Source organism: Corythoichthys intestinalis, chromosome 7, assembly GCF_030265065.1.
Source record: "Corythoichthys intestinalis isolate RoL2023-P3 chromosome 7, ASM3026506v1, whole genome shotgun sequence".
Classification (NCBI taxonomy): domain Eukaryota; kingdom Metazoa; phylum Chordata; class Actinopteri; order Syngnathiformes; family Syngnathidae; genus Corythoichthys; species Corythoichthys intestinalis.
This window is the reverse complement of record NC_080401.1, coordinates 45,544,440-45,572,134: the sequence shown is the minus strand read 5'-3', so window position 1 is coordinate 45,572,134 and position 27,695 is coordinate 45,544,440. Positions and strand designations below refer to the sequence as shown.

The 27,695-nt window shown below is 38.5% G+C and overlaps 3 protein-coding genes across 4 annotated transcripts in view; 1 reads left to right on the top strand and 2 right to left on the bottom strand.

The window, feature by feature from the left end:
- Nucleotides 1-914: 914 nt before the first annotated feature.
- On the bottom strand, nt 915-5,442 carry fam32a (family with sequence similarity 32 member A). Its single transcript, XM_057840207.1, has 4 exons — nt 5,304-5,442; nt 1,390-1,534; nt 1,194-1,247; nt 915-1,072 (listed from the first exon to the last, which is right to left on the bottom strand). The coding sequence occupies exons 1-4, from the start codon at nt 5,375-5,377 to the stop codon at nt 1,004-1,006; spliced, it is 342 nt and encodes a 113-aa protein (XP_057696190.1). The 5' UTR covers nt 5,378-5,442; the 3' UTR covers nt 915-1,003.
- Nucleotides 5,443-5,666: 224 nt separating this feature from the next.
- Nucleotides 5,667-10,279, top strand: mrpl54 (mitochondrial ribosomal protein L54). Its single transcript, XM_057841629.1, has 3 exons — nt 5,667-5,888; nt 5,975-6,131; nt 9,356-10,279. The coding sequence occupies exons 1-3, from the start codon at nt 5,759-5,761 to the stop codon at nt 9,486-9,488; spliced, it is 420 nt and encodes a 139-aa protein (XP_057697612.1). The 5' UTR covers nt 5,667-5,758; the 3' UTR covers nt 9,489-10,279.
- A 2,300-nt stretch (nt 10,280-12,579) lies between these two features.
- The window catches only part of mef2b (myocyte enhancer factor 2b), a 52,356-nt gene continuing 37,240 nt past the window's right edge, over nt 12,580-27,695 (bottom strand). For both annotated transcript variants that reach the window (XM_057841510.1, XM_057841509.1), the window contains exons 4-9: nt 27,433-27,636; nt 27,231-27,359; nt 25,803-25,941; nt 18,829-19,065; nt 18,644-18,755; nt 12,580-13,114 (exon numbers count right to left, since the gene is read on the bottom strand). In XM_057841510.1, coding sequence (XP_057697493.1) covers nt 12,826-13,114; nt 18,644-18,755; nt 18,829-19,065; nt 25,803-25,941; nt 27,231-27,359; nt 27,433-27,636 — 1,110 coding nt within the window. In that variant the 3' untranslated portion in view covers nt 12,580-12,825. The remainder of the gene's footprint in view (nt 13,115-18,643; nt 18,756-18,828; nt 19,066-25,802; nt 25,942-27,230; nt 27,360-27,432; nt 27,637-27,695) is intronic.

The following is a 27,695-nucleotide window of genomic DNA, read 5'->3' as shown; positions in this document are numbered from 1 at the left end:
AAATAGGGGCCTCCCACCTCCCGAAAAAAAGGAGAGACGGGATGCTGTGGTCAATTATTATTACTTATAATTGTTAGCGTCCACAAATGCGGAAACAAGGTTGAACCTTGAAGCAGACAACAAGCGGGGGATACATAAAAGGGTTTAATGATTGCAAACAAAAAATAACACGCGATCGCGGGATAGTAGAAATAACAAAAGGAGTCCGTGACAGCAGGTCGACGGACAAACTAAGACGATAGGCAGCGGTTACAAACGAGAGCAGCACACTAACAGAAAAACCCAATGCAGGGGCATAACAAGCAAATGTAGCGAGAATATTGTGCCAGATGTCAAATAGCGATCAGCAAGGCAAATATCTCAGCAGCCTTCTTTGAGATCACCCGTGCTTAAATGCTGCGTTGATGAGCCTGCATTGGATTCAAGTGCCACGCCCCCACGCCCAGCAACAAAACACAATCTAACCAGCAGCAGAATGTGACAATAATTTCATGAAAGTTGCACTGTTTGGACTTTTGAGAGGTTTAAAAAAAGTTTATTCAGTTCATTCAGAGTTTATTATTATGAATTTTACTTTCTTACTGTTGGGCTAGTATTATACATGTTTTATTATTTTCTCAAATTTAGCACTATTTTGGCCTTTGAGAGCGGAAGGTTTATTCAACTATTGTCTACTAGGGTTTAGTGTACTTTTTCGTATTTTGCAAAGGTAAGCAACAGCCTGACAAAGCCTTGATAACAATGATTTCACATTCAATTATGTAGCTCTTTGGGAAAAAAAATAATATATATATATATATACATATATATATATATATAATCGGGGTGGTATCGGTATGGTATCGGCCGATACTGCATAGCCAGGTATCGGGGCCAAAAAATGGTATCGGTGCAACACTAATTGTGACTTGTACACGACTTGTAAGCAACTTTATTTGTAAATACATCGGACTGGCATAACATAACCTTCAAAATATGAAAAAAAATAAACATTTTTCGCCATTTATTTGGTCCAGCTGACTTTTGGAATATCATAATGTTCAGTGAGGTTGTCCAAGTGCCTATTGAAGTCCTGCGAAAATAAAAATTAATATTCAATTATTCAACGGAACTTCCTCCTCATACAGTACAGAAGATATTTTTATTGAAAAATTATCGCAATGCAAAAAAAAATTGAACGTGAGTGTACATACCTCCACTCGATGTTTGTGCGTCTTGGAGGCCTTATTAAGAATTCTTTCCATTTGCTGAAAGGAAACAATGCAAATCAGATTATAAAACGGATTACAATGTTTCATGAAAAAGGTATAACATTTTAAACTTAAAAATATTATTCCTCCTTTGAGACCTAAACTTCAGTAAAATGTATCTTTTAAAAAATATACATACCCTTTTTTCTTGCATCTTGTCAAAGGCTATTTGTGCCGGCGTCCTTTTGTCAATGTACGCCCGCTTGGCTTTCACTTCGTCGTCGTTCTGACTGGTCGCCACCTGCTCCATGCGATGCTTGCTCTCCTTGTCCTTCTTCTTTTTTCTGAAATAACAAAATATTGGTTCTTAACCTGGGTTCGATGAGTCAGTCTAACGGGTTCGGTGAAGGTTAAGACATGCAGGGCCCGATTATTGGCCGCTGACTAAATCCAGGCAATGTGGCGTTTTAGACCAGGTTTTGGATTAGTTTGTCCCCAATTTACACGCTTTATTACTATTCATTCAACTGCTAGTCCTCTATGTGATGGGGGGGGGACTGGTTTCCTCAGTGGAGGGTAGCCTCTCACTTGGAATGGGGAAGTACAACAGACCTACGGGTAACGTGCACTACGTTTAAATAAAAAAACATTTGTGTCACATTTTACACCATGAAAATAGTATGCGAGGCAAGGGTGTGATAGAATGAAGGCTGACTTATACTTCTGCGTCAGACCTGCGCTGTCAAGGAAGACCCGAGTTACGACCCTGCGCCATAGCCTGACGCTTCTCGAATTTTTTAACCTTCGCGTCATGTAGACGCGTAAGACCTGGCGAAAACGGACTGTGATTGGTCCGCTCAGACTGTTGTTTCTGGTTCAGCGCGAAATCACCGCCATGGTAGAATAGAATCAAACATTATTTTTCTACACGCAAAAATGGACCAAGCCGACGGGAGTATCATTGAAGAGCAAGTCTCGTCAAGACATTATTATAATTGCCAAATGGCAAGGTTGGCGATTGAAAAAATTTTTTTTTTTAATGGAAGAACCACCGAGACGTGTATGTTCAGAATCGAGTGGCCACACGAAGCGGTCAGCCAAAAACTGCCAACTTTTTATCACTTTATGTCGTATTTTTGGTTGGTGCACTTCATCATCTATAGTGTACATGTTTGCTGTGAGTCTGTGACTTATTTAGGTGTCACACTTCAACTATACGAAGAATAAAGCACAGATTTGGTGTCAAAAGAGTTGTTTTGATCTTTAATTTTCAATAACAGACAGTTCACACACAATACATCATCACTGATTGAGAGTGCCTCGGTGCTTTTTATGATAACATTAAAATCAAGGCTCCCAACGCAGTTTGGGAAGTTCCATAGACGCCAGAAATCTGCTATGGCTTCCCACCGGCTGGTTGTAGGACACGGCAAACAAATCGGGCTGGAGGGCTTTGCAGACCTTGGATGCAGTGCTCGACGCCAGTTTGAAGCTAGCCGCCACAGCTAGCGCTCTCCACCCGAGTCTAGAACTCTCTGAGCGGCATCAAAAGTCAGCCAGACCGCCTCGAAACCGTCTTCTGCGTTGCCTGCCCCTCAACATTTGAAGGTTCAACATTTATTCAATATTGATGAGCAGAAGATTTACATTCAAGAGTTCCATCTTGCATTGTTTTATTTTTTTCTCCGTTAAACTAGACTAGCGGAAGTCAACAAGCATGCCCCAAAACCGTACAAACATAACGCCACACCCCTCTAGTGGCTTGGCGGTGAATTACAGAGCAACGCGTTCCCTCACCGCAGAACTATCGAATGTCGAATGACGCCGTAGTCGCTGCGCCGTCACCGCAACGCGGGAGTATAACTCAGGCTTGAGAATGTCGACATGAAAACAAAAATAGAAACAGTGTGAAATGAATCAAGTTTAATTTCATTTTCCAATATAAAAAAACAGATCAAAAGGCAATATTATTTGTTGTAAATTCACAATGTGAATTGGATTAGTGAGAAGATTCATTTTTATTTTTCTTTAACAAAAAGACTGTAATTTGGCAACCATTTTTTGCAGTTTTTCCTTAAATTTGACAATTTGAGATGAGAACATGACAGAAACTGCACAGTCAAGGTTAATGCAACCAAGCAGGTTTAATGTTGAACAATTTAAGACATGTTTTTAAAATTTAAATGAAAATTTCAAGATAAAAACATGTATTTTGGCCTGTTTAAAAACATGCTGACTAAATGAGAAGAAATTTGAATGGAAATTCAATTAGGCTCGAGCGTATGACGTGGCACTCGCGAGGTTTCCGCCGCTATCGCCATTGTGGAAGCGAGAAACATAAGCAATGAGGCATTTCAACACAGGTCGCTCTTTAAAAATGGTTGGAAATTATTGTGCGGTAAAGAATTGCAACAACCGATCGAATAGAAAGGAGAATGTACAGCTCGACGGAACACCATTGAGTTTCTTCCGGATCCCTACATGGAGAAAAGGCGAGGGAAAGCTCGTATCTGAACTTACCAAACGTCGAAGAATGGCATGGGTGGCCTCGATCAGAAGGAAGGGCATAACGTTTGATTCTCCAGTTATACACTGAGTTTGCTCTATGCACTTCCACTCCGGTAAGTTAATTTCGTTTGTTTACGCAAATTTCAGTAACTTTACGCCCTAAGTCGGCCTGTTGTTAGCTATTGCTAAAGCTAAACAACTAGCATGCATACATGTGCATTGTCTTCATAAGACATAATTCATGTCGTTGCTAAATGAAAAAGCTGTAATATTTTGACGTGAGAGAGTGGCAAAGAATTTGTACACAGGCTACATTTTATGCAGCAAAAGATTTGTACATCCGTGGTCACAGACTAATGTAAACACACATTGCCTACCTTTGCTAGAAAGATGTGTTGCCGTTTGCTATGGTCATAAAGTGAAGATCCTGCACCCATCCCCAGCAAAACTGTTCGTAGCTTTGTAGCGATTTGTAGTTTCGGAATTGCTGATGAGTGTAGTAACATATACCAAACACTAAATACAGCATGATGTCCATTTCGCGTAGTGGTGGAAGCTTGTCGACATCTTTATTCCATTTGTGTTCGGCTTGCTCGTGAGGGTCAACATTGTTCACATCCTTAAAATTGCTCACATATCTGTCCTTCGCCGTGGTAACAAGTTTGTCTCTGTATCGAACTGGCAAGTATTCCTTACTTTTTTCCATCTTTGGTTGCCGCTAAGTTTAAATGTCCCGTGATGCTTCCGCAATGGTTGCGTTGTCGCAAATCTCGCATGATCCCGTGCTGCTGTGACGTAAACGCTCGAGCCTAATTAGGTTGCTAGCTACGATTTTGACTTTAAAAAAAAACAAAACAAAACAACTTATCTTTCGCAAGGTTATGAACCACTGATCTGGACATTGTAAACGTATTCGAACATGAAAAGGTCACGTCATTTGCTGCCTTTGACGGTGATAGACGTCCAATCCAGTTAAACAGGGATTGTTGCTGGTAAAATTATCACTGCAAGCCTTCCGCGTTAAAATGGATTGGACGTCTATCACCGTTAATGGAGGTAAATAAGGTAGTTGACGAGAATCAGAATGTCGTCATTGAATAGGGTTGCCACCTTTCAGAAATAAGAAATATGGGACGCCCCCATCGTACCCAAAGCTGTACAGGCAGAGAAAAAAAGATACATCCCCAAAACTCCTAGAATTCATAGAAATGTATCTATTCATTTATATTCCATATTAGTTCAATACGGAACGCAGCATTTAATTCCCTGTTTCGGATCGTTCCTTATTTTAAGGGACAGGTGGCAACCCTATCATTGAACCTTAACATTTATCATCGTGTCGACAGGGTTTCACTTTGTGTTCTAATTTCAACACTTCAAACCCAACGGTTTGTGTGTGTGTGTTTTCAATATATATGTATATAGTATATTTTACCGGCAAAATTATCAAACAACAACCTCAACATCGAAGTTAACGCAATGTCGTTATTGTTAGCACAAATGCTAACGCTCGAGCGACAGTGAATGTAGACCATTTAACGCAACATCTTAACCTGGTTTACGTGAAAACTGTCATTTTTCTGTCATTTTATGTGTTTAACTTACTTTTTTCCAGAAGAAATGCTTCCCATGCCCTTAAGTTTTAGGGCACTTTTCTGAACACCCTCATACTCCGACATGGTTTCTTGTAAATAAAAAAAACAAACGGATGGTATTTCTTCTTTGTTGGTTTGGAGATGGTAAAGCAGCGTTACAGCTGCGTAGCGTCACCTGGACGTAAATTTTAGAACTATGAGAAGTCGACAAAGTCTAAAAATAAACCAATTTGGATACGACTCAAAATTTTCTTACGTTCATAAATATTAACACACTCAAATTAGGTTTAAAATAATTTAAATTCTATTCCCGTTTAGGAAAATGGCATTTACTACATCTTTCCGTCAAGAGGGGGCAGTGCAGTTTTACAAGCGATGTTACGCCGGAAGTACATGTCTGAAATTCTGAATGTCAAATAGCATGGTGAGCTAGCGTTGGTTGTTTTATGTGACATTCCGTGAATAATGTCCTGTCATACTTTATTCCGTGTCGCATTACAAACTAGACACATCGCAAACAATGCGTCGCTACTCACCCTCCACAGAATTAACGCGTTGAATAAATTACAAGCGTGCGGATATGCGAAAAAAGTGGGTAAGTAAAGTAGCTTTTCAGTAAGTGTCCATCCTTTCCTTCTATGGCGAAATCTTTTCAGCAACATTGTCATTGTCATCCTACAGCTGTCAAAGGCAAAGGAAAGGGAATGGTTAAAGAGGAGTTAAAAGGACCAGAGGTGTGCAAAGATCCCGTCAGACTGACTTCTTATGCCGTGGGGGTCAACATCTACAAACAAAGAGAGGACCCCAAAATCAAACCTGTTGAAGACTACCCAGAGTGGTGAGAATCTCTATATGGCGGAAAACACTCAAGTGACTTGAAGTTCCGCTCTGAGACCCCCAATTTGGCCAAATTTCAAAATTATCTGATATGCACGTGTGATTCATCATTGGAAAGCTTAAAATCTCAATTTTCTGGGGGAAGAAAAAAATTGAACTGGAGGGCATTTAAAAAGAAAAATTAAACAGCATAACCCTAACTGGAGGCGAGAGCACACGAGAGCAGAGTTAAAGACGCCATGATTTTAACGAGATATTATCACGTACTTACCTTGTTTTGATCCAAAAACTCCATGTAGCATGTATCATTGGGTGTCAAAACACACATCTGAATTACCACAGCCAGATTTTGGGGGGATTTTATGGATGAAACATGGTAATATAACAAGGGTCGTGATGCAGAAATCGCAGACATCAAGGAGTGGTCGAGATGTTCTTTTCAATATATTTAACCTTTAAAACGTTTTTTTTTTTTTTTTCCCCCTCAATTTTTCTTTGTTTGGATCGATTATTTATGATCTAACATATTGGGGAAAATGCGACAGTGACAAAAAAATACAATTAATTGATAGTTATGAGGTAGATATCTGTGACTTTTTTACAGACGCCATTTTTTCCATTGTGACTTCATTTGTTTAAAATATACGAGTGAATAATTTTTTAAAGTCTTTTTTTTTTTGAAGGAAATATTAGACATCAATTAATGATTCTAAGCTAAAAATGACAGACATTTTGTTTAATAAATATAACTACCTTCTTTTTATGGCTGGGTTGAAACAAAAGCGGTTGCGCGTCGTCTGTAAACGGGGGTTTCCAGGGTAAAAGGGAAAAATTAAAAATAGTTCGGGAGCTTAATGCGCCATGAATCTGCTATGGCAGCTTACAGACATATTGTTCTATCAAACACAACAGTTATTTTGGCTTAAAATACAGCAGTTTATTTTAGAGAGCGAGTGCAAGAGCAGAAACTGCTTTTTCCGTCTTGTCTGTGTTTTGTTGTTATATTCTTTTCTTTATGGTATACATAAGTTTTATCGCAACATTTGGCCAATTATACCAATACACAGTGTGGGAATGTAAAGAAGTAAAAGTTCTTAGTGACTACTGTACATTTTCGTGTATCTGTACTTTACTTGAGTACAAATATGAAGTGGTACTTCTACTTTTAGTTCACTACATTTTACAGCAGGTATTTGTACTTTTTAGTCCACTACTTTTAAAATTGTCGCCTGCGTTACACGTTACTTTTGTTTGTTTGTTTTTTTTCTCATTATTGTGAAATGATAGTTTTGTTTTCATGTCTCCGGCGCAATCGACAGGCCCTGGGCCACTATACCGTAACTGAGCACTAGAGGCAGATACACGTGTACAAGCGAGATTAGGCAGGTGAACAAGATGATTACCAATAAAAACCACAACACTCTTGTACAGTAGGTGGCGGTATGCAGTTGATAGTTGCTTGCAATTCGCGATTAAGTTTTGGAGGTTTTTTTTTTTTTTTTTTTTAAGCTTGTTAAGCTTCCGTTTACAGTGCAGTCAATTTTATTGCTTGTTTTTTTCTCCATTTTGCACAGTTTTAGATAAAACTGAGTTGTTAATAGATTTTCTGGTTCCTTCGATGAATATTGAATCAAATCTATATATGTGTGTATTACATTTTTGCATCAGAAGAAAATACTTTTACTTTTTGCTTGTAAATTTTAAAGCAATTACTTACCGTAATTTTTGCACTATAAGGCGCACCTGATGATAAGCCGCCACCCACTAAATTTGACACGAAAACAACATTTGGTCATGGATAAGCCGCACTGGACTATAAGCCGTAGCTGTGCTCACTGTGTTATGGGATATTTACACCAAAAGATAAAACCGGTAACACTTTCTGCATCATACCACTGTCATAAGACCAAATGAACCACCATAGAGCTTTGAACCAATTGGCTGTCAAGCTTCATTTCTTTAAGAAGCTGTATTTGGCCATTACTGCTCCCTTGGGGGAGACCGTCAACTTCTGCTGCCACCTGCTGTTAACTCTGTTGTTGTACAACATGCCTCCTAGCATGCATTGCAGTGCTAAATATGTAAACAAAACTCAAAATTCATGTTCTGTGCTAATTATTTCTTCAGTTACTGTTCTAGTTTCATTCATTGCTAGTTATGGTATTTGGTAACACTATTTGACAGTGGCGCCATAAGACTTATTATGACACTGTCATGAGCATTAATGAATGCTTATAACATTCATTTAGTGTTATCTGGCAAATGAACTCACTTTGAATGGATGTAGAAGATCTGAGCTAGACATAAATAGAGTCAGTGACATAATTTGCTGGATGACACTTATTGACATGTCATAAGCATTCAGTAATACCCATGATAGTGTCATGTCATTATTATGACGGTCCTATGATGCCGATGTCAAATAAAGTGTTACCTATTAACCCAAATAAATCAACAAATACGCCGCACTGGACTATAAGCCGCAGGATTCAAAATGAAGGAAAAAAGTAGCGGCTTACAGTCGGAAAATTACGGTATGTACTTTTACTTGAGTAAACTTTTTCTTTGATACTTGTATTTTACTTAAGTTATTCTTTGCACCTGTATCTGTACTTTTACTTAAGTAAGGAAAGTGAGTACTTCATCCACCACTCCCAATACAGCTCGATAATTTTATACTGGCTCATGCAAAGGCATTTTACCATATCAGGATAACATTAAAATAATGGTTCTGCACTGTACGTTGATTCCATGTAATGCATAAATGACATATTTTGCAAGTCACTACTAATAATGTCTGGGGTGATGAAAGCCTAGAGAGGCTTACTCATGTGGGATTTCTTAACAGTGTTGATCAAATTTATTTCAATTACACTCGAAACAAAGCATAAAGGGAATGTATTGTCGTTTTAATTAAGGCCTGAAAAGTGAAGATGATTACGGTAATCTACTGTCGTGTATTGCTTTTAGTAGGGGTGTCCCGATCGCATACTTTTGTGTCAGAGTCACCTGATTTTGAGAATCTGCCGATACAGTCACGATCTGATACCGAAATGTTCCATTTTTTTAAATGGCCCAATCGGCCCAATTTCCAATCACATGATCGGATCGGTGACATCCCAAGCTGTTACACCATGAAAAAAAGTTTTCCTCGGGAAGCTACTGTATTGTATATAAAATAGTTTTCTCCCATATGAGTATTAACTATGCCTTTTCTTGTTACAGGCTTTTTCAGTTAAACCTGGATGGACCTTACAAGCTTCACGAGCTAGAGGAGGAAAGTTGGGCGTACTGGAAGCGTCTCCGAAAGGAAAACATTTGGCGTCAAAATAAATTGCGTAAAGGGAAAAAGTTCTAGCAATGAAAGACTCTATCATGTCCATGTGTTCAGATTTTGTTTTATGAAGTCCATCTTTTGTCAATAAAATATTTTAACCATTTGTTCTGAAATTTGTCATGCAGTCTTAAGTTTACCTGATTTATTGCAGTCTTTTTCCATTTACACTGATTACCATTAATACAAGGCTAACTTAACGACAGAAGAGAAATTTCAAATCTTAAAACATTTTCTGTGGTTTTATCTCAAGGATTGCTATGATGTATTATCCTCAATTCCATTTCTTGACCATAAACATTTAATTGACAAAGCACTCTCGGAATTTCCATGGTTTAATGTTAACATTAATGTGATTGAAGAGCCATTTTTTGCGGGGGCAAAGTTTTTTTTCATTTATGACATTTCCATTAACATTTTCAGTCAAGTGCCAAACAAAACAAAGTGTGTCTTAGTTGAAAAAATAAGGCATTATAGGAGAGGGTGAAAACAAAGCAAGTGTCCATCAAGAGACCAGCTCTGACTGAGATCAGACTCCATTAGATACACACGGACAGGCCAATGACATCCAATTTAAGAGCTGTATCAAAAAGTTGATTGAAAAGATGATTTTGATGCCGTTAACTCAAAATCTGGTGTATTCGTAATGCATCCTTACATGCTTGTGCAAGGGCGTAGGTTTGCATAGGGACGGTAGGGACAAAACTCTACCAACTTTTCAGGATGCTCAAGTTGTCCCCACCAACTTTTAAGCAATTTTATTTGCATTATATAATGTTCAGTTATATGCAGCGGTGCACATATTTTTTTTGCCCAGGTTCTCAGAGAAGGACCCGGAGATGTGACTTGGTCCTCATTGAGCTTGAGAGCCAACCCGCTTGATGCGATAAAATTATGACAAGCTTTACTTAGAGCCAATTAACTTTAATTATATTAACAGTTAATGCTTGATTAACATCAACTGGCACTACAAAATTGCCATTACTTTCAAGTGAAATGTAAAGAAATTAACATAAAAGCACCAATTCAAAATAAAGGGCATTATGCGGCTCCCACATTAACTCCAAGCCTTTGTAAAAGTGGGATGTCCTCCTCATAAGACCTTACTGATCGTGCATGTTTAGCTTTGTAAAATGCGAGCAAAAACGCATTTGTCAGTGCATGGCGCTGTTCATTACCTTTATTCCGCCATTTGTCCATAGGGCGAGTGGGGTCCTGTCTGACATCGATAGTTTGCTTAATTGCCACATGCTCTGTTTTTTTCGTGCTTTTCAAAGTTTGGATGGGTGAAATTCTTTGACCCTACATAAAATGCGTTGCTCTTATCAGCGACATTAGGATTCTCACGGCACATTTTGTACCGCATTTCCGTGCGAGCATCATTTGCTTCTAGCCATGGTACCTCCTGCAGCCACTTTTCAGCAAAAGCCCTTTTTTTCGGTAGCTCCGGTGACGTCTCTGTCGTCTGTCTTTTGACGGGGAGGGGGAACACGGAAATAATTACTCAGTGGGGCCTGCCTCTTCGACATTTTGAGAAGTTATTTTCTCGTGTCCGCCGCAAATACAATGGTCAGCCATTGGTACGCAAAAGCGTATGGAAGCCGTTGAGGGCCAGCGTGTTTGTCTACGTCCAGTACGCATGCGCACATGCGGACCACTTATGTGCACCCCTGGTTTTATAGGTCATTTAGATTGTCTTCCCATATGGTGTAATGATAGAATTGACCCTACCATTATTAAATGAATGATTTTGATTATGTTCAGACTTACATTTACCACTTTTTCACTTGTTGAATGAACCAGTCCATGTTTTTTCCTCAAATGCACATTTGATTGGCTGATTACTTGACGCCCCCCCATGTCGACATGCCGCCTCCTCCGTCCGCTTCGAAGAGGAATATTCTTTTTCTCCTTTTTTTTTTTTTTTTTTCCCTCATTTTGTCCGGCCAGCAGCCGCTGTAAGTTATGTGAAAAGTCATTGTTGTGAAGGTGGGAAACACACCACTAATTTTGCTACTGAAAGTCCGACCTGCATCACAGTTACCATTAAATTAAACTGTGTGAACTTGCTAACCTGAGTAGGAAGCTGCTTCAGGAGAAGTCTCCTGTATGTGTATTCTGCTGTGTTAATGTTAATTAAACAGAGAAATATAGTGAACTCTGCTCAGCTGTAAGAAATGTAGTGAACCATAATTTTGCTTATGTGGTCTTAAAACAGCCCAAAGGCAATTTCATTTTTTGTTGAGTTTGGCCGTGCTTGTGGACAAAAGCAGTAGTTTTTCCTGAAGGAAGGCTTCGTTTTTATTTATTTTTGTTATTCCCTGACTAAGAAGTTTTTTCTTGTTGTTGTTATATTTATTTAGACTATTTTGAATAGTATTAAGACAAATGTTTATTTTTTTGCATTCCTGGATAGTTGAGATGATTAACAATTTTGTATTTCTTTGTATGTTATTCCACAAATTTGTGTTCAAATATTGCAATTTAAATTTGCTAATAAAATCCAGACATTTATTCCGGAAGTTTTCAAAATGTTTCTTAGTAGTTTTTGATAACACGTTTGAATCGAATGGTGTATCCCCTGAACCTATACATATGCACTGCAAAAACCTATGTCCTTAAAACTTAAAAAAAGAAAAACGTATTTCGTTTTCGGTGTAAATCTATTAGAAATAAGTGAAATTATCTGCCAGTGCTTCAAGTAAATTTTACTCAGATTTCTTGAAATAAGAAAAATAGCTAGCTGAAAATATGCTTAACAGACTTATTTTAAGCAAAACGTTTCTATATTTAATCTAAAAAAAAAAAAACGTCAAAAATGTTCGTAATTTAAGAATAGATATTGTTGAACACATTATTTGAAAGCATTTTTTTTCTTGATTTAGGTGAAAAATGACTTTTAGATTTTTGGGCTTCATAAAAACAAATGGTAATATTTACTAAATGTAAGTGGAAGAATCTGACACATTAATCTGTTAACTAGCCTTTAAAACTCAAAACAAGATGAAGAAAATTATTCGACTAGATTTAAGAAAAATTATCAGTTGAAGTTATACTGTAAATTTGCAGTGTGAAAGTTAGTATAAGTCAATACAGATTTATTTTGCATTAATCATTTAGCCTATCAATTAATCAGGTTCTTATAAGTGAGAAATGTTGCCTGACTGCTGTTCACCCAGTCTGTTTGGTCTTATTAATGTCCCGTCCCCAGCAAAAAGTGTACATATGCAGGTTGTGCTGGTATATCGTTCCTACCAATATTGAGACCAAACCTACGACCTTGTGTATCTTCTACCAGCTTCTGATACAGTTCTTGTAGTTGATGTCATTTGATAGTACGTGTATACCAATTAAGTGTCCACTATCTTTGCCATCCCTCATATGCATGTGACTGCCCAGCCATCCCTCCATCCTCTCGGTTGCACGAGTATGTTTCGGCCCCAGCTTCCAGGGGGCTGTGACGGGCTGATGTGGGCCCACTCGCGGGCGACTTTTCCTGCCTGGGGCCATGTGAAGGTGAGGAGGCAGGAGAGGCCATGTGCTGCTCTGGGGAGTTGCGCTCAGATTTGATGCGCAAACTGATGCGGGGAGAATGTGCCAAGGTGGAGGAGAAAGAAGGAGAAGGGAAAGAGCACGTCCCTGTGGACATCCTAGGAACAACAAACAAACAAACAAAGGAGTTACCAGATTATTGTCCTGTCAATAGATAATTACATCTGCTAAATAAATAGTCCTTTAAAAACGATGTGGTAGTACACACAATTTAAGCAATGGGTATTGAAACACAAATGTTGCCGCAACACATGTGGACAAACAATACTTAGTCATATACAGTGATCCCTCGCTACTTCGCGCTTGAAACTTCGCTCCCTGAGTCCATCGCGGATTTTTTTTTTTCAATTAAAAAAAAAAAAACAATACAGATGAGCCATCCCGAGCAGATCACGTAGTCCCCCTCTCCCTCCTGCTGCTCTTTGTTGGACAGGCAGTGCGCTGTAGTTGCTTCTTTAAGTTAATAATGAGTGACAGACGATTAATGTTTGATCTTGCCACAGATGCTTGGAAGCCGAAGCTTCGAATCGCCGCATGCGTCAATCATTGTTTAACTTGTTAACAGTTGTTGTGGCAACTCATTGTGTGTAAGTGAGCAGATTTGAGTGGATTCACTCAATCAAGCATTTAATAAAGACAAGCATTTTTCTACTTATTCTTGTTTAAAAATAATTCGGCAGGACAGTAACATGCTTAAAAATTATAAGTATTACCGTATTGGCCTGAATTGAAATGTAAATAAACTAGGGCTGTCAAAATTATCGCGTTAACGGGCGTTAATTTTTTAAATTAATCACGTTAAAATATTTGATGCAATTAACGCAGATGCCCCGCTCAGACAGATTTACTTGTTGTGTTTTATGGAGTTTTGCCGCCCTCTGCTGGCGCTTGGGTGCGACTGATTTTATAGGCTTCAGCACCCATCAGCATTGTGTAAGTAATTATTGACATCAACAATGGCGGGCTACTAGTTTATTTTTTGATTGAAAATTTTACAAATTTTATTAAAACGAAAACATTAAGAGGGGTTTTAATATAAACTTTCTATAACTTGCACTAACATTTTTCTTTTAAGAACAACAAGTCTATCCATGGATCGTTTTAACAGAAAGTTAATAATGTTAATGCCATCTTGTTGATTTATTGTTATGATAAACAAATAGTCTTTATGTACCGTATGTTGAATGTATATATATCCATCTTGTGTCTTATCTTTCCATTCCAACAATATTTTACAGAAAAATATGGCATATTTTATAGATGGTTTGAATTGCGATTAATTACGATTAATTAATTTTTAATCTGTAATTAACTCGATTAAAAATTTTAATCGTTTGACAGCCCTAAAATAAACCAATCTATTGTGATAAAACAACAAAATTGCAATAACTGCATTAACCATCAAAATGAAGTCTAACTGTAACTGTAGTCTTGAAACAAATGTGAATAAGGAAAAACATTGCAATAAAATAATGCAAACTGGTTAAACTTGAGTAGCTGAGATCTGTCATGACAGAACATCGCTTCAATGATATCTGGCGCCATCTAGCGTCGTGAATGGGTATAACGTCTAGACCAAGAATATAAGACGACCCCCACTTTTTCAGTCTTATTTCAGTGCAAAAAACACCGTCTTATATTCGTGCCAATACGGTACATTTGAAGTGCTTAGAAAATATATACCTTAATTTTTGCACTATAAGGCGCACCTGACTATAAGCCGCCAACCAACACATGCGAAACAAAAACGGCACTTGTTCATAGATAAGCCGCAGCTGTCCTCACTGTATTATGTGATATTTACACCAAAAGATATTAACCGGTAACACTTTACTTGAAAGCGGCATCATACGACTGTCATAAGACCAAATGAACCACAATCATTGCTTTATGAAGCTTGATTTGGCCATCGCTGCTCCCTTATGGGAGAGTCATCCTCTGCTGCCGCCTGCTGTGAACACTGTTGTTGTCCAACATGCCCCCTAACATGGATTCTGGCACCCCAGATGTAAATAACAATCAAAATTCATGTTCTGTGCTAATTATTTCTTCGGTTACTGTTCCAGTTGTTTCATTAAATTGCTATTCATGGTATTTGATGCCGCCATAAGACTGTCATTAGACAATCATAATTATGACATGACACTGCCATGAGTATTAATGAATGCTTACTACAGATGTCATTTAGTGTTATCTGGCAAATTATCTCACTTTTGAATGGATGTAAAAGATCCTAGCTTAATTAGTGACATAATTTGCCAGATCACACTTAATGACATCTCTAATAAGCATTCAGTAATGCTCATGATAGTGTCATGTCCTAATTATGACGGTCTTATGACAGTTTTATGACGCCGTTGTCAAAGTGTTACCTATTAACAGGGGTGAAAGTGGGCCAGAACGGTCAGGAACGCAGTTCCGGTATAAGATTCAGGACAGGAACGCAGTTCCGGTATGAGATTCAGGGCCAGAACGCAGTTCCGGTATGAGATTCAGGGCCGGAACGTAGTTCCGGTATAAGACTCAGGGCCTGAATGCTGTTCCGGTACACGGTGCTTTCAATCAGTCTTATTTCAATGCAAAAAACACCGTCTTATATTCGGGCCTATACGGTATATTTGTTCATTTATGTTAGGCTACTTATTCATTACCTTATGATTTAAAAAAGTCAATGTACGATCTTCAAAATATATTCCATTTCACTCTGCATTATATAAGTCATTTGTACTTATTTTTCTGAATGTGTGTTACTTATATCTTTATTATAAAAAAAAAGAAAAAAAGCAAAAGTAAATCTTTACATTAACTTCAATTTTAATATCGATCTCGTGTTCTTAAGTAGTTAAAATTGAGATTTGACATTTAGTATGTGAGGAAATGAGGGGAAAATAAAAATTAGGAGATGGAGGTTGGGGTTATTGCTATATTTTGCTGTATTTTTGGGAGGTTTGACCCCCCAAAAAAAAGGAAAATTAATAAATAAATGAACAAAATTTCTGGCTCCGTGACGACCTTCACGTCGGGAAGTTCCGGCAAGAAATTCTGGCCACTTTCACCCCTGCCTATTAACCCAAATAAATCAACAAATAAGTCGCACTGGACTGACGATAAGCCGCATGATTCAAAATAAAGTAAAAAAGTAGTGGCTTATAGTCTGAAAATTGCGGTATTCAGATCGAGCATTGGAAAGAGACACATACAGTGCCTTGCAAAAGTATTCGGCCCCCTTGAATCTTGCAACCTTTCGACACATTTCAGGCTTCAAACATAAAGATATGAAATTTAATTTTTTGTCAAGAATCAACAACAAGTGGGACACAATTGTGAAGTGGAACAACATTTATTGGAAAATTTAAACTTTTTTAACAAATAAAAAACTGAAAAGTGGGGCGTGCAATATTATTCGGCCCCTTTACTTTCATTGCAGCAAACTCACTCCAGAAGTTCAGTGAGGATCTCTGAATGATCCAATGTTGTCCTAAATGACCGATGATGATAAATAGAATCCACCTGTGTGTAATCAAGTCTCCGTATAAATGCACCTGCTCTGTGATAGTCTCAGGGTTCTGTTTACAGTGCAGAGAGCATTATGAAAACCAAGGAACACACCAGGCAGGTCCGAGATACTGTTGTGGAGAAGTTTAAAGCCGGATTTGGATACAAAAAGATTTCCCAAGCTTTAAACATCTCAAGGAGCACTGTGCAAGCCATCATATTGAAATGGAAGGAGCATCAGACCACTGCAAATCTACCAAGCCCCGGCCGTCCTTCCAAACTTTCTTCTCAAACAAGGAGAAAACTGATCAGAGATGCAGCCAAGCGGCCCATGATCACTCTGGATGAACTGCAGAGATCTACAGCTGAGGTGGGAGAGTCTGTCCATAGGACAACAATCAGTCGTACACTGCACAAATCTGGCCTTTATGGAAGAGTGGCAAGAAGAAAGCCATTTCTCAAAGATTATCCATAAAAAGTCTGGTTTAAAGTTTGCCACAAGCCACCTGGGAGACACACCAAACATGTGGAAGAAGGTGCTCTGGTCAGATGAAACCAAAATTGAACTTTTTGGCCACAATGCAAAACGATATGTTTGGCGTAAAAGCAACACAGCTCATCACCCTGAACACACCATCCCCACTGTCAAACATGGTGGTGGCAGCATCATGGTTTGGGCCTGCTTTTCTTCAGCAGGGACAGGGAAGATGGTTAAAATTACAAATTAAATACAGGAACATTCTGGAAGAAAACCTGTTGGTATCTGCACAAGACCCGAGACTGGGACGGAGATTTATCTTCCAACAGGACAATGATCCAAAACATAAAGCCAAATCTACAATGGAATGGCTCAAAAATAAACGTATCCAGGTGTTAGAATGGCCAAGTCAAAGTCCAGACCTGAATCCAATCGAGAATCTGTGGAAAGACTGCTGTTCACAAACACTCTCCATCCAACCTCACTGAGCTCGAGCTGTTTTGCAAGGAAGAATGGGCAAGAATGTCAGTCTCTCGATGTGCAAAACTGATAGAAACATACCCCAAGCGACTTGCAGCTGTAATTGGAGCAAAAGGTGGCGCTACAAACTATTAACGCAAGGGGGCCGAATAATATTGCACTCCCCACTTTTCAGTTTTTTATTTGTTAAAAAAGTTTAAATTATCCAATAAATTTTGTTCCACTTCACGATTGTGTCCCACTTGTTGTTGATTCTTGACAAAAAAATTAAAATTTTATATCTTTATGTTTGAAGCCTGAAATGTGGCGAAAGGTTGCAAGATTCAAGGGGGCCGAATACTTTTGCAAGGCACTGTATAAGACATGTTTTTTCCCCCCACTTTTTCCTACAAAGTATAATTTTATATATATATAAATATATATATAAATATTTGTATATTTATATATATATTAATAAATGTTTTTTAAGAACTTCAAATGTAATAATTATGATAAGTTTTTAACATATTACTGTCCCACCAAATTATTTTTAAACAAGAATGAAGTAAAAAAGACTTGTCTTTATTCAATGCTTCATTGAGTGGGAATCCACTTAAATCTGCTCAAGCTGCTCATTTACACACAACGAGTTGCCACAGCAACTGTTTAAAAAGTTAAACGATGATTGACGTTTAAGTTGTTTTTTGTTTTTTTTAATTAATTTTTAAAATTATACTTTGAGGAAAAAAAGTGGAAAAAAACACGTCTTATATGAATCTCATTCCAATGCTAAATCTGAATAAATATATCACACACTTATCGCGGCGGGTTCTGGTCCCCATTAACCACGAAAACAGAGGGATCACTGTATTCACATCCTCAACTCTACTTTGTCATATTATTCGCTGAGAGTTTAAATGAATTGGATGTCTATCCGCGTAAATAGCAGTGACTCAGTTAAGATATAAACGGGCAAGCAGAGCTGCACACTTGAAATTAGTCTGTTTGACCAAGTACTGGTGAAGTGGTCAAGAAAAAAGCATCCATAGAAACCACAGAGGACTTACACAATAGCACAAGTTGCGAGAAAGAAGTTCCATATGCAATGTCCATTTAATGGGCTCATGAGCCAGCAAAAATTCATAAGCGATCATCAATGCAAACACCAAATCAAACTTATCTCATCAATCCTTACCCTTGATTTATATTATGCCCATGGAGCTGGTGTGCAGACTGTATGTTTTGCCATGAGTTTACTGGGCCTCGTTGCAGACTCAAAGAATGATAGAAACTAGGTTGGCTGTACTCTGATAAAGAAAAACATCAAAACATGTCAGTTCTAAATGAGACTATAAGAGAGGGTGCCAAAGCGTAAGATACCACAAGCTCCAGGGGAGGCTAGTCCATAGCCAGCCAGAGTGTGGCCCAGAAGACCAGCTTTGCCCATGGCGCCGTGCAGGCCCGTCTGGTACAAGACCCCCCGGTTTACGGCAGGGTTGGGGCCTGTGCGTGAGCTCTGATCAGCCGCGTCACCAGGCAGGGTCAGAGAAGACGGAGGAGGGGGGCTTTTCGGATCGAGCCCTCGACTCACGTGGGAGAAGACTGAGTAGCCGATACCTGCGGAGGGAAGTGAAAAAGATTATGTGAGCATCTGTGATACCTTCACACTTCCTCTTTCTCTTTCTCCTTTTCCTGACCGCGTGGAAACAAATGCAACAATCAGTTAAGCCTGAAATTTCAGTGATTGATACATTTTGAAATGATGTAAGAAGGGCAAAAGACTGGAATATGTGTGATACGTTTTTGTTACCTTGATCTCCCGTATAAGTTCCTATCTTAATTTATTTGCCGTGAGTTATGATGTGATAAATGTTTTTTCCCCCTGAGACCACACTCGTATTGCAAAACACTAACTCTAATCAATAAAAATTGTATTATTACATTCAAGGCCACCCACGAATGTATGTGTTAAGGAAAAGGGTACTTTATAATATTATTTGTTTTAAAAACATGATAAAACCAATTGAATAAAGAATAAATACAATAGAAAGGCTTCATTGTCATTGTACGGAGTACAATTAGATTTAAAGCTTTACCATAACGTGCACCACATTAAACAAAAGCAAAAGCACAATAAGGCCAATATAAAAACACAGGTTACAGTATACATATAATGGGAATAAAGTGTTTCAGTGACTAGCAGCAAGTTGTGATGTACTGGTAATGTGTATATGACATTTTACAGGATTCAAACAAGGAGGCAGCTGGTTGACTTGATATGATAGTACAAATGACAGTTTGTGCATCGATATTGATGTAACATTGCAAAAATGCTATAATGTAACTGGGCAAATACCGTAATTTTCACACAATAAAGTGCACCTGACTATAAGTAGCCACCCACCAAATCTGATACAAAAACGAGATTTATTCATAGATAAGCTGCACTGGACTTTAAGCCGCAGCTGTCCTCACTGTATTACGGGATATTTACACCAAAAGTTATAACCTGGTAACACTTTATTTGACAGCAGTATCATTCGACTGTCCTAAGACCAAATGAACCACCATGAAGCTTTGAACCAGTTGGCTACAAAGCTTTTTGCTTCAAAAAGCATTGAAGACAGTCAACTCTTGCTGCCACCTGCTGTAAACATTGTTGTTGTCCAGCATGCCTCCTAGCATGCATAGCTGCGCGACAGATGTAAATAACAATCAAAATTCACATTCTGTGCTATTTCTTCAGTTCCTGTTCCAGTTGTTTCATTAATTGCTCGTAATGGTATTTGGTAACACTTTATTTGACAGTAGCGCCATAAGACTCATTAGACAATCATAATTATGACATGACACTGTCATGAGCATTCATGAATGCTTATAACAGATGTCATTTAGTGTTATCCGGTAAATTAGCTCACTTTTGAATGGATGTAAAAGATCCGAGCTAGACATAAATGGAGTTAGTGACATAATTTGCCAAATAACACTTACAGTAATGACATCTGTCATAAGCATTCAGTAATGCCCATGATAGTGTCATGTCATAGTTATGACGGTCTTATGACGCCCCTGTCAAATAATTGTAATTGTAATCGTCAACATGGGTAACATGGGTAAACCTCAACCATGAGAGACAGAATGTAGAAAAAAAAATAGAAAATCACATGGTTTGATTTTTAAAGAATTTATTTCCAAATTACAGTGGAAAATAAGTATTTGGTCACCTACAAACATGCAAGATTTCTGGCTGTCAAAGAGGTCTAACTTCTTCTAACGAGGTCTAACGAGGCTCCACTCGTTACCTGTATTAATGGCACCTGTTTTAACTCATTATTGGTATAAAAGACACCTGTCCCCAACTTCAGTCAGTCACACGCCAAACTCCACTATGGCCAAGACTAAAGAACTGTCGAAGGACACCAGAGACAAAATTGTAGACCTGCACCAGGTTGGGAAGACTGAATCCACAATAGGTAAAACGCTTGGTGTAAAGAAATCAACTGTGGGAGCAATTATTAGAAAATGGAAGACATACAAGACCACTGATAATCTCCCATGATCTGGGGCTCCATGCAAGATCTCACCCGGTGGTGTCAAAATGATAACAAGAACGGTGAGCAAAAATCCCAGAACCACACGGGGAGACCTAGTGAATGACCTACAGAGAGCTGGGACCACAGTAACAAAGGCTACTATCAGTAACACAATGCGCCGCCAGGGACTCAAATCCTGCACTGCCAGACGTGTCCCCCTGCTGAAGAAAGTACACGTCCAGGCCCGTCTGTGGTTTGCTAGAGAGCATTTGGATGATCCAGAAGAGGACTGGGAGAATGTGTTATGGTCAGATGAAACCAAAATAGAACATTTTGGTAGAAACACAGTCTTTGTGTTTGGAGGAGAAAGAATACTGAATTGCATCCGATGAACACCATACCCACTGTGAAGCATGGGGGTGGAAACATCATGCTTTGGAGCTGTTTTTCTGCAAAGGGACCAGAACGACTGATCTGTGTAAAGGAAAGAATGAATAGGACCATGTATCGAGAGATTTTGAGTGAAAATCTCCTTCCATCAGTAAGGGCATTGAAGATGAGACTTGGCTGGGTCTTTCAGCATGACAATGATCCCAAACACACAGCCAGGGCAACAAAGGAGTGGCTTCGTAAGAAGCATTCCAAGGTCCTGGATTGGCTTAGCCGGTCTCCAGATCTCAACCCCATCGAAAATCTGTGGAGGGAGTTGAAAGTCCGTGTTGCCCAACGACAGCCCCAAAACATCAGTGTTCTAGAGGAGATCTGCATGGAGGAATGGGCCAAAATACCAGCAACAGTGTGTGAAAAGCTTGTAAAGAGTTACAGAAAACGTTTGGCCTCTGTTATTGCCAACAAAGGGTACATAACAAAGTATTGAGATGAACTTTTGGTATTGACCAAATACTTATTTACCACCATGATTTGCAAATAAATTCTTTAAAAATCAAACAATGTGATTTTCAGTTGTTTTTTTTTCCACATTCTGTCTCTCATGGTTGAGGATTACCCGTGTTGACAATTACAGGCCTCTCTAATATTTTCAAGTGGGAGAACTTGCACAATTAGTGGTTGACTAAATACTTATTTGCCCCACTGTAGGTGTATTTTAGAAGTTCATCCTGTGGGGGGTAGGGGTGGGGGTTCAAAGCTTGTTTGGTCTCAGGAGAGAAAAATCAGTATATCCATATAGGAATAATTTAACAAATGGCAATCCATCTGGGAATAACACCATTGCCATTTGCCTTCTATACAAAGTAAGTCAGGGGGGAGAAATGTAACTCTATTCTGTACAGCACTTCTACAGTGGATGACATCATCAAAAACACAGGTGTGGCAAAACCATGGACAGAAACCAAAGATGGCCGCATCAGTGAAAAAGTCAAGTTTCATAAAATGTACTCTTACACATACATGCACCACACATTTCCTGTGGGGTCACATGCAGCTGCACACATTAGTTCAAGGCTCTGACAACAACTATGTGGATATACTGTATTAAATGTCAAATGCAGTGGGACCTCTACTCACAAACTTCTGTACATACAGAATTTTCAGGTTAAGACACGCCTCAACGGTGAAATACTGCCTCTTGTTAAGAAAGACATTTCAGGATACAAAAGGCAAAAATACGGTAAGGCTGGTATTCGCAGCTCCCAGAGTTTACTGAACGTAACATACTTATAGCTGCTCTGCTATTGGCTATTGCCTAGCATCCAACTGGCTAAGAAGGACCTCTACTGTGTGCGTATTTTTGTATCCTAGCATCCTCTTCATTCACCTCTCGTGTGCCGACAGCTTTACATGAGTGTATTAAACTTTTATTGTTAAGTCTTGGTTTTTTACAAGGGCGTAGGTTTGCATAGGGACGGTAGGGACATAACACCACCAAATTTTCAGGATGCTCAAATTGTCCCCACCAACCTTTAAGCAACCTTATATGCATTATACAGGGTGATTAAAAAAGAAAATCATCACGCATGAAGTAATTTTAAAATCATTGAAATAGACAGATTTATTATTAATGAATTAATTAATTAGATTAATTAATTACAATTAATTAATTATTATTATTATTTTTTAACAAGTAAGTAATTTTAGTAAATTAAAAGTCATATCAGCTTGTGCTCAATGTCCACCACCGCTGGTGGTGGACATTGAGCACTTGGAAAAGTATGAAATAAAAACTTACATGTTACATACAAAATAACACAAAGTTACATACAATACTTGTGTCCGGCTAGTTTTTAATTGTTTTTATTTTTTTTTTATTTTTAAATATACCGCAGTGGTTTCGGCACATTCTTTTTGAATCACCCTGTATAATGATTTCAGTTATACAGATGATTTACATTATCTTCCCATATGTTGTAAGGATAGAATTGACCTTACCATTATTTAGTGAATTATTTTATGTTCAAATGAACTTACAGTACATTTACCCCTTTTCACTTGCTGAATGCGCTGGTCCACCCCCACCCCCCCAAACGCACGTTTGATTAGCTGATGACTTGACCCACCCCCGACACACATACGCAGGCACACCCTGACAGAAAAACATGTTGACAACATGCTGCCTCCTCCAACCCTCTTGAAGAGCAGGGATATTAAAAGCAGCAGCAGCCACTGTAACTAATGTAAAAAGACGTCAATGTAGTGGAGGTGGGGAAAACACTACAAATTTTGCTATTCGAAGTCCCACCTGCATCAGAGTTAGCATAACATTAAACTGTGTGAATTTGCTAACCTGCAAAACTCGAGTAGGAAGCTGCTAGGAAAGAAATGTCCCTCTTTTTGTGTTTTCTTCTATTAACATTTATTAAAGTGTGAGAAATGTAGTGAACTCTGCTGGAAACTATAGAACCAGAAAAACGGGAGCAAGAAGCTGCTTAGAGAGAGGCGGGAGCTGCATAACTTCATATGTTGCTCACACAACACAACATGCACAAAACAATCATAATTAACCATGTACATGAAAAAAAAAATTAGGATGCCGCAAGCTACCCACACTAGCGTTGCGATCGACTGGTCGATCGTAATCAATTAATTAGGTTCATATTCATGAGAAATGTAGCCCTGAAGCCCGTTCACCGAATCTGTTTGGTCTTATTAATGTCCCATCCCGACCAAAAAAGTGTACATGCAGGTTATGATGTTATATCGTCCCTTCCAATGCTGAGACCAAACCTATGCCCTTGGTTTTTTTACATAATGCACAACTCTGATTTTATGTTTATTGTGCAATAATCTAATTGTTACATGTATTTGGTACATGTTCTGATGCAGTTTTATGCATTATAAAATATGTTTCTTTATCTCTGGAAAAGAAAGTGGTTTAATTACTCGTAAACAACAAAAAATTAACCTTGTTTTACTTATTAAACCATATATATAAACAAAAATGCATATTCCAACTGAGGGAAAAGTAATAGCTAGTGTTTCCCCGTTTGGCTGAAATAACTTCAATGAGACACTTTTTGTAGCCATCTACCAGTCTTTGACATCGGTCTGAAGAAAGTTTGCCCCACTCCTCAACGCAGAATACTTTCAGCTGTGAGATGTTTGACGGGTTTCTTGCATGTACAGCCCGTTTCAAGTCACCCCACAGCATCTCAATAGGATTGAGATCTGGGCTTTTGACTCAGCCACTCAGGACTTTCCATTTCTTCCTCTTCAGCCAGTCCTTGGTGGATTTACTGGTATATTTTGGATCATTGTCATGCTGCAGGGTCCAGTTCGCTTCAGGTTTAATTTTTTCACAGATGATCTCACGTGTTCCTCAAGCACCCTCTGATACACGATACAATTCATTGTGGAGTATATGATGATGAGCTGGCCAGGTCCTGCTGCAGCAAAGCATCCCCAAACCATGAGACTTCCACCTCCATGCTTCACTGTTGGTATGAGGTTCTTTTCCTGGAATGCTGTATTGGGTTTACGCTAAACATGGCCTCTGTTCTGGTGTCCAAATAATTCAATTTTAGATTCATCTGTCCAAAGAACCTTATTCCAGAAGTCTTGGTCTTTGTCTACATTCACTCTGGCAAACTTCAGTCTGGCCTTTATGTTCTTAGAGAGCAAAGGTTTCCTCCTTGCACACCTTCCATGAAGGTTTAACTTGTGAAGTTTCTTTCTGATTGTAGAGGTATGCACTTTCACATCAACATTAGCAAGAGCCTGCTGTAGGTCCTGTGAGGACATTTTAGGTTTTTTTTGGGACTTCTTTTAGCATTTTGCGGTCTGCTCTCGGGGTGAACTTGCTTGGACAGCCAGACCTGGGCATGTTGGTAGCTGTTTTGAATGTCCTCCACTTGTAGACTATTTTCCGTAAAGTGAAAGGGCTGATTTTATATTCTTTTGCGATCTTTTGAAATCACTTACCAGACTCATAAGCATCTACAATCTTCTTTCTGAAGGCCTCAGACAGCTCCTTTGATCTCACCATGGTGTTTTCTCTTACTTCAACAGTCAGGGGCACACCAAACTACATGTGAGGTTAAAATAAGGCGAGCCTCCTTCAAAACACTGGGTAGTGATGTTCTAATCATGTGCATCTGATGTGATACCCCTGCGCGTGATTTTAGCCATTTTAAGTGGGATTGAATGTGGGGGGGTCCTAATTTATTCCTAAACAGAAATTGCATTTATTTAAAATTAATTTTACAGAAAGTTATAAAAAAATCTTTATCTCAGTTTAAATTGTTTAGTTTTATTACTTGAATCTCTTAAGATTGTTAAAATAGATATTAAATATCCATATGACCAAATATGTTAGAAAACACACGGGCTTCCATAAGGTTTCCTAATTTTTTCACATGACTGTACCTGTGTGCGGAGGCATGAAGGAAGTGTGAGCCGCTGGTGGACCCGGGGGTCGATGAGGGGGCAGACCAGGTCCGGATGAGACAGCTAAATTGCTCTCTGACATGAGGAACTGAGCCTCTGGGGTGCGCAGGGATGGAGCCTGGAGAGTCACATGAACATAAACACTAATTGATCAATTCATTCACTACTTTATTATTATTGAGGAATAGAAAAGGGGGGTAGGTTTTAATAAGCAAATGCTTCATCCCACTCCTTTCTGGACACAATGAATAAATTCTACTATTTTATTATTATTATTATTATTGTCTTAAATATTGTTGCTGTTATCTCAAGTATTATGATTGGTTTGTCAGATTTTTTTTTTATTTTGTTTTTGTTTGTTTGTTCATTACTTTTATTTTCTCATGTCCAAAATAAAACATTCTCATTCTGATTCTCACTACTGTAAACTGATGCCTTTTGCTGTGGATAGGGATTAAGAAAGATCTGAAGCTGCCAGTTAAGATTTTTCACTTCGCAATATCGGATATTTCGGACTATAAGTCGCACCCGAGTATAAATTTCAGCATTCAAAACATGCACAATGAAGACGAAAAAGTTCTGTTTTTGGGAGGAAATTGTCAAATGTCAGACAATCTTTTAAAGCCTTGAATGGGGAATAGTTGCCTTCTCTGGATCTGGCTTATTCTGTATAAACTTTATACTGTACAAATTAGGGCTATCAAAATTATCGCGTTAATGGGCGTTAATTAATTTTTTAAATTAATCACGTTAAAATATTTGACGCAATTAACGCAGATGCCCCGCTCAGACAGATTTAAATGACGGTACAGTGAAACGCTCACTTGTTAATTGTGTTTTATGGAGTTTTGCCGCCCTCTGCTGGCGCTTGGGTATGGCTGATTTTATAGGCTTCAGCACCCATGAGCATTGTGTAAGTAATTATTGACATCAACAATGGCGGGCTACTAGTTTTATTTTTTCATTGAAAATTTTACAAATTTTATTAAAACGAAAACATTAAGAGGGGTTTTAATATAAAATTTCTATAACTTGTACTAACATTATTCTTCTAAGAACAACAAGTCTTTCTATCCATGGATCGCTTTAACAGAGTGTTAATAATGTTAATGTCATCTTGTTGATTTATTGTTATGATAAACAAATACAGTCCTTATGTACCGTATGTTGAATGTATATATCCATCTTGTGTCTTATCTTTCCATTCCAACAATAATTTACAGAAAAATATGGCATATTTTATAGATGGTTTGAATTGCGATTAATTGCGATTAATTACGATTAATTAATTTTTAAGCTGTAATTAACTCGATTAAAAATTGTAATCGTTTGACAGCCCTAGTACAAATCTCCGATCCCAAAGACTAGGTGACTCCTACCACTGACTGTGTTTGCGTATGTACTGACATAAAGACGCTGGCGGCCCGCAGACAGTTCCACACTGTCGCCATATTGATATCTATGGCCGGTAACTTGAATGCTCTCCTCGCCGTCAAGCTCCGAGGCGTCCAAATCGAGCCCTTTCCTCCTGAGAGTCTGAAATCAAATACAAAACATGAACTAAGAAAGGGATCAAACACACCAACAAAACTCATCAAAATGTCCATACTTCAAGTATGTCGGTGTTGGTACGGCTTTCGTGTGGCTCGCTGTACTCTGTGTATTTGAGCAGCACTTTGTCCATGTCGGTGCTGGCGTACTGGAATAGGCGGTTGGTGCTGTTAAAGATGATGAGGGCAATCTCGCAGTCACAGAGCACACTCAGCTCATATGCCTTCTTCATCAGGCCAAATTTGCGTTTGGTGAATGTAACCTACAATGCAAAAAGGTTAGGTAGAAATATACGTATGCATAAGTAATGATAAACATTTT

What these genes read in the sequence shown, in the direction of transcription:
- fam32a (XM_057840207.1), bottom strand. Translation starts at nt 5,377, where the DNA reads ATGTCGGAGTATGAGGGTGTTCAGAAAAGTGCCCTAAAACTTAAGGGC. An exon ending in AGCATTTCTTCTGGAAAAAA is followed by an intron (nt 1,535 to 5,303) that starts GTAAGTTAAACA and finishes TTGTTATTTCAG; the next exon opens with AAAAAAGAAGAAGGACAAGG. An exon ending in ACAAGATGCAAGAAAAAAGG is followed by an intron (nt 1,248 to 1,389) that starts GTATGTATATTT and finishes GTTTCCTTTCAG; the next exon opens with CAAATGGAAAGAATTCTTAA.
- mrpl54 (XM_057841629.1), top strand. Translation starts at nt 5,759, where the DNA reads ATGTCCTGTCATACTTTATTCCGTGTCGCATTACAAACTAGACACATC. An exon ending in CGGATATGCGAAAAAAGTGG is followed by an intron (nt 5,889 to 5,974) that starts GTAAGTAAAGTA and finishes GTCATCCTACAG; the next exon opens with CTGTCAAAGGCAAAGGAAAG. An exon ending in GTTGAAGACTACCCAGAGTG is followed by an intron (nt 6,132 to 9,355) that starts GTGAGAATCTCT and finishes TTCTTGTTACAG; the next exon opens with GCTTTTTCAGTTAAACCTGG.